Genomic DNA, 6,429 nt, shown 5'->3' with positions numbered 1-6,429 from the left:
TAAAACGGGCCGCTACGGGTATTCTAGTTCGAGATTCGTATAATTTCGCGTTTTAATCTGCGATTAAGGCACAATAGCACTATCCTATTCCACTTTAAACTAGATTTCACAAAATAATTGAAAGTCAAAATAAAAACGAAACTTTTCCTCCAAAAGGTCCAGAGCAAATCCTTTAATTATGTTTCTGAAAATGTGGCCGCCACAAAGAGTGCGGCCAAAAAGATTGACTCGGGATTCCTTAAAACGGGCCGATACGGGTATTTTAGTTCGAGATTCGTATAATTTCGCAATCTTCGATTAAGGCACAATAGTACTATCCTATTCCACTTTAAACTAGATTTCACAAAATAATTGAAAGTCAAAATAAAAACGACACTTTTCCCTCCAAAAGGTCCAGAGCGAATCTCCCTCCCGTCACTTGATATTATAAATTTTTTTTTCTATTCTCCCTTTATGGAACAATATGACTTTTTTCAAAATTGAAATAATATCATTTTTATTATTTACTCAAAATTGCTACGTGTGTGGGTAGATTCGAAAAAAATCAACAGCTGTCACTTTGACTTTACTTGTTTGCTACATGCTGTGGGTACATGTCATCAGCTTAGCGGCTACTTTTTCAGATTTTACGTGATGAAAATTTGCACATCTGTTTTGGACGTTATTATTATGAACAATGGACTATTCGCGTATTAATTGTTGTTTACATAGCATACAATGTACTCCGTCAAACTGGCATAGTTAAAGAGCTCACTCTGCGACAATTTTCTATTGCATTCTAGTTTGCTTTACTGTGTTTTGTGCGGTTTCCTAACAATCTACCATGGCTACGAGAAAGAGAAGTGGGTCTGGTTCTAAAAGGCACCTGAAGGAGAAGGTAGTCCAGATTTACGAATCGTTTTTTAGAGGAGAAGATTTGACAACTGATAATCCGACCTTTTGGGATGAATTCTTTCTTTTAAAACCCAAAATACCGCAATTGGAGGCGGAAATTCACAAACTGTCGGTCGAGCAGCTGATGAACATGAAAGAAAGTATGAATTTACTTGTATTCCAGTGTATTGAAATGCTGGGGCAAGAGCATCACATAAGGTAAAGCTTTTATGTTTATAAGTATATTTTGGCAGTTCTAACTTTAATATAAATACGACCCTTTTATGTTATGTGTAGTAACAAAGGTACCTTTGCGAGCCCTGAACCCTTCACTGAGATTGTATACAACTTGTTTATCAAGTTAGCAGCTCATCATATGGAACTAGAGCACACATGTCTCATATCCCGAAACATGTGAGGCAGACTACTGACCTGAAACACTCAAAGATTAATGCATACGATGCCAGCATAATCTTCGGTTGTCTAAACACTGTAGAGATGCTTTGGTACTGAGCATGAATGGCATCATTCAGTCTAATCTCTATCTAAAAGAGAATAGATTCTGCCTTGTGTCCACTATTCCAGATTAGTGGCTGAGACTTCTCTGCATCTTTTTCACCAGTACTATTTAATGGACACATTAGATACTACTGGACGAACTCACGCCCCAAGCAGAGATTATAACAATTAAAACCAGGAAAATCCTTCAATTTTATAATACTAATGGCCTTGGCTCCGAGTTGTAATTAGTCCTGATCACAATAGATTAATTAGATGTAGTTAAACAAAAAGGATCCAATGCACATCCAGTCACTTTCGAGATATGGCAGTTTGAAGTTTAAAAATGTTTCTCACTGTTGTTTTATTTTCAAAACTTATAATGTCATGTAACTCTAGAGATGTTTATTTATGTTTATATGTTGGATTTTTCCTGATCTAAGAGGTTAGACTACGAACTGTTCAGTACATATTTTGATAATTTTGTGGATTGGATCCTTTTTGCTTGACTATGTTCAATTGCTGGTTGAAACAATGTGACACAGGCCCTGAATGAAACCACTATAACAATAAGCCAATGAAATAAGTCTTGTTTTTTCACAGATTAGTGTATGCTCTTCAGACCCTTAGTGTTCTACTAATTACAATGTATCAAAGAGTTGGACAAGACACTAACTTAAATGTCAAAACAATCTTAATTGGGACAGAACAGGCAGATACTAAGATGCAGAAGTTATTAGATCAATGTAGTATTATATTATCTGGTAAGCAGCAGTCTAGTGTGTTGTTAGGCTTTGTAGTCTCCTTGGAGACTGATTGATTGTTTTTGTGAAATGATTACCTGTTAGTATTATCTAAAAATTACTAGGTAAACCTAAAGCTACAGCTTTGTTGAAAAGATGTTGTGGTATCTTTCGTTTTAGAATTCCATGAAACCTTAAAAGCAAGTGAAAAAATCAGATTTTGAAACAGTATTTTCACCATAGCATAACTGTTTATTCTTATTTTGTACTGGAAAGTAAAATATTTTCCAAATTTGTTTTTTTTTTCAAGGTTGACTATCAAATGACTTATTGATAATATTGTCTAGTGAATAATGGCAAAAATCTAAAAAAAGGTCATAAAATAGACAAATCATAATTAATAAAAATAAACAATCATAATTAAGTTTTATTGAATGTCAGGATATACATCCTGACATTCAATACCACCATGATATTCAATTATTTTTTGTGAAATTGTCCCACTAATTTGTTATAATTATTAAACAAAGATCGAAGACTTCAATCCGGTTGGATTTGATAATTGCACTTTATTTCCCCTTTTTTGGTACAGGAGATGTTCCAGACAGTCTCAAATCAATGGTTCTTAAACTCCTGCTAGTGATAGCTACTGGAGTTGACAATATTGATGAGAATCCACTCATTGAGTACTTGATGCAGAACTCTCTGTTTGAGCCACTTAGTCAACTGCTGAGCACCTCTACTGAGAGGCAACAACACGGTAAGTATGTGGTATAATAATAACAGCCAACAGATACATCACTTACACGGTCATTTAAGAAATTCTTATTGTAATTGTGTTAAAAGGCCCTTAAATAAAATAATTGTTCATCTAGTTGTATAAGGGCGTTTTCAAATAGACTCCTGTGGAAGTACTGCAGTGGTGCGGCAGCCGCGCGTCTGTAGCGCTTTTGTAATTTTTAGTTCACTAATTGTGATTGTAAAAGTGGCGCGCCCGTGTCACGGCAGTGGTGCTGCAACTATGCTTCTAAATATTGTATGAAAGTCAGAAGTGGCACGGCTGCAACACCACTGCAGTATGTGTATATGTGTCTAGTTTGAAAGCGTCTTTAGTATACTGGTTGGTAGGATTATACTGGAACTATTATTTGTATTTCAGGTTATGATGTTGTACTATTACTGATGTTTCTAGTCAACTTTAAAAAACAAGAATCTGCTAACCCATATGTAGTAAAACTGTCTATACTTGATGATGAATTGGCTCTGAATGGGTAAGTAACCGTACATGAACTTCCCCCTAGAGGATATATTGATACAAGCTTTTACTATTTTCCATATTTAAATAATATATACTTGATACAAAGTGGCATTTAGATCTAAAGAAAAAGACTGCTGTATGCTGTATGTCAGAAATGGTATGATAATATATACTAATCTCTTTCAGTTATGGCCAAGTAATAACTACTGCATTGAACGATTTTGTTATGTCCACATTTGGAGGGATGCAAGGCAATAATGGTGGAGGATGGCTCTCCTCCATCACCAGCATGGTTGGTGGTATTTTCCTTAGTAGTGACGATACACAGCCAGTTATACGTGGACAGAGGAACAGGTACATTTAGCTGTATTATTATTATTATTAGGGAGGCTTTATTCAGGGCATACACATCCCCTCATCACTGCCATCATTGACTGATCTATTGTGATCACCACTAATTACAGTGCAGAGCCAAAGCCGACAGCATTGAAAAACTGAAGGACTTTCCTGGCTCTGACAGATTTAATGTCCTCTGGTTGTGGCATGTGCCTTCCCAGTACGGATCTTCGTACGCCCATCAGGGGGTAGCATTGGGTAAGTAGATGAACAGGAGTTTCATCCTCTGTGTGGCAGAATCTACATTCTCTATTTTCTCTCTGCCTAATATTTGGCATGTCCTTGTTTAAGCCACAATGCCCTGTTAAGGCTCTAGTGAGCATCCTTATGCCATTCCTGTCCAATGGCAGAGCTTCTCTACAGTGTTTGGCACTCTAGGCAGGTATCAGGGCTTTTGAATGCTCAAGAACCTTGTGCCACACTTCTCGGGAGAGGTGTGTGCTCTCATTTAGCAGAGTGAGCTTTGCCCGGCTGTATGCTATCCCTATGAAGGGTTCGGGTCAAATAAAGGTTTCCCTAGCACCAGACTTTGCCAGTTCATCTGCTGACTCATTATCTTCGATGTCAGAGTGGCCTGGAACCCAGCGCAGTACCACTGTATTATTTTCCCCTAGAGTGTTCAGTATATTTACATAGTTCTTTACAATCCTTGATGTTTGGGTGACTGAGACTAGTGCATGTAGAGCCGCTTGACTATCTGAGTTTATATAAATATGCTTGTCAACATAGCCTCTCTTCAGGTTCAAATCCGCACAAGTAACTATAGCGTACACTTCAGCCCGAAAGATAGAGGAGTGTCGTCCCATGTTCGGGTCTCACACCGTGTATACCACAGCCTATGTTGGGTCCCATCTTAGACCCATCGGTATACCATAAAAGGCTACCGTCCTTCCAGGTGAGACTGTTAGTTTCCCAGTCCTCCCTAGTTGGAAACTCTACCTGATAGAGTTTTTTAAAGTTTTGTTTGGGAAGCATGACATCAGAAGTCATTCCCAGAACAGAGTGTTCCAGAATGGAGTTTTGGGCTGATCTCAATGTCTGGGAGAGCCATCTACTCCTTAACCTAGTGGTAAGCCTGTACATGCTGGTACTGGCCTCCCTCTGTATGAATAAATGCAGAGGAGTCAGATTCAGCAATGCATTTAGGGTTGCCCCAGGTGTGGTGGACATGGCTACCGTTGCTAGCAGGCACGCGATGCACTGTAGACTGCCCAATGTGACAATTGTGGTTATTTGGCTGACTTTAGCACTTCAAGCAACAGAGGTGTAAGTCACTATGGGCCTCACAATTGCCTTATATAATCAGAGAGTTATCTTTGGTTTTAGACCCCAATGCCGTCCCGCCATACGGCTACAGATACCTAAGGCCATCTTGGCCCTGTTGATCGTGTTAGCAAATTTAGCTGTAAGTTAAATATTTACATGTCCACAAATGTGTTTGTTGTAAACAATTAAAACCATTTATTTAGAAAAGGCAGAAGAATTAAGTGGTGGATTACTCTTTTTTTTTCAACAATTTAAAATGAAATATTTAAAATAATAAAAAGCAAAAATGGGTCAGATAACCACACTAATTACCTGGTCTCAAACTAGGGAATTCACTGTACTAGAGTGACGAAATTCACTTCGGGGCCCTACATAGAATACCCAGAACTTGGACCTCCACCTCCACCATTCACAGTGCAAGTTGCCCAGCCAACAAGGTCGTGAAAATAATTGGATGTTAACAATATTTGTTCAGTTTCTTTACAACACTGATGAATTGGTTATGCTTAAAATATCCAAAGTAGATATACTTTCAGTGGTGGTGAAGAAGGTATGTTGCTAGCTTTGTACGAAGCGGCGCATCTTAATAGAAACTTCATGACTACATTGGCGCACTCGTCGTCTGCCGCTGCTTCATCGGCCCCTCCGTCCCCTCCAGCCACTCTTCCACCACATCAGGTGAGGAATTTCATCTACTAAATTGTCAATACATACATCCACTATACACATATGTATATACATACACATAGGTATATACATACACATAGGTATATTTAGGTACTTACTTACTCACTACTCGTGCTCTCACTAGTAGTCGATAAATCCGTGGATAGCTAGTGAAATTTTGTCCACCAAACCATTCCAAATAATCGTTTTGACATCTCAAAACTCTATTATTTCGAATTTAAATGGCATTTTTTTAGTGATTTTTGTAAAACCCCTTTTTCTTTTGGTTTTAAGGTCTTAAACGTACAAATAAGTTCAAGCAATGTCAATAATTATAAAATCACAGTAATGTTTAAGCTAAATACAACAAAAAATATTTTAGATCACACAAATGAGATTGCAGTAACACGAATGATTTTCTCATAAACATAAATGAAAAAGATGGCACAACAGTAAAGATAAATTATTATGACAACACACATTTTATCGTTCACAGAAGAACATTTAACAACATTTAACATGTAACAAATATTTTAATACAACTTTTTGTATCAAAATCCTTCTCATCCGTGTAAGACCATCTATCTATCTATATGTAATTAATAAACAAATCTAAAAAAGTATTTTGTTAATGTCATATAAACTTTGTTGTACATCAATATATCATCATCACCACCATCAACATCATCATTATGATCACCATTATCATTAGCATCATTACCATTCACA

At 37.2% G+C, this 6,429-nt stretch overlaps 1 protein-coding gene across 2 annotated transcripts in view; it reads left to right on the top strand.

Moving 5' to 3' along the window:
* Positions 1-706: 706 nt before the first annotated feature.
* The window catches only part of LOC113229588 (armadillo-like helical domain-containing protein 3), a 21,334-nt gene continuing 15,611 nt past the window's right edge, over positions 707-6,429 (top strand). Inside the window, exons 1-6 of one of the 2 annotated variants that reach the window (XM_026463240.1) lie at positions 707-1,092; positions 1,975-2,135; positions 2,707-2,874; positions 3,274-3,385; positions 3,559-3,726; positions 5,571-5,712. In XM_026463240.1, the coding sequence (XP_026319025.1) occupies positions 824-1,092; positions 1,975-2,135; positions 2,707-2,874; positions 3,274-3,385; positions 3,559-3,726; positions 5,571-5,712 (1,020 nt within the window). In that variant the 5' untranslated portion in view covers positions 707-823. Of the gene's footprint in view, positions 1,093-1,974; positions 2,136-2,706; positions 2,875-3,273; positions 3,386-3,558; positions 3,727-5,558; positions 5,713-6,429 lie in introns of both variants that reach the window. The other variant, XM_026463239.1, reaches the window with a different exon arrangement.

Source organism: Hyposmocoma kahamanoa, unplaced genomic scaffold (genome assembly GCF_003589595.1).
Source record: "Hyposmocoma kahamanoa isolate Upper Pololo Valley unplaced genomic scaffold, ASM358959v1 62, whole genome shotgun sequence".
Classification (NCBI taxonomy): domain Eukaryota; kingdom Metazoa; phylum Arthropoda; class Insecta; order Lepidoptera; family Cosmopterigidae; genus Hyposmocoma; species Hyposmocoma kahamanoa.
The sequence above is the reverse complement of the archived record's forward strand: the minus strand, read 5'-3'. Positions and strand labels throughout refer to the sequence as shown.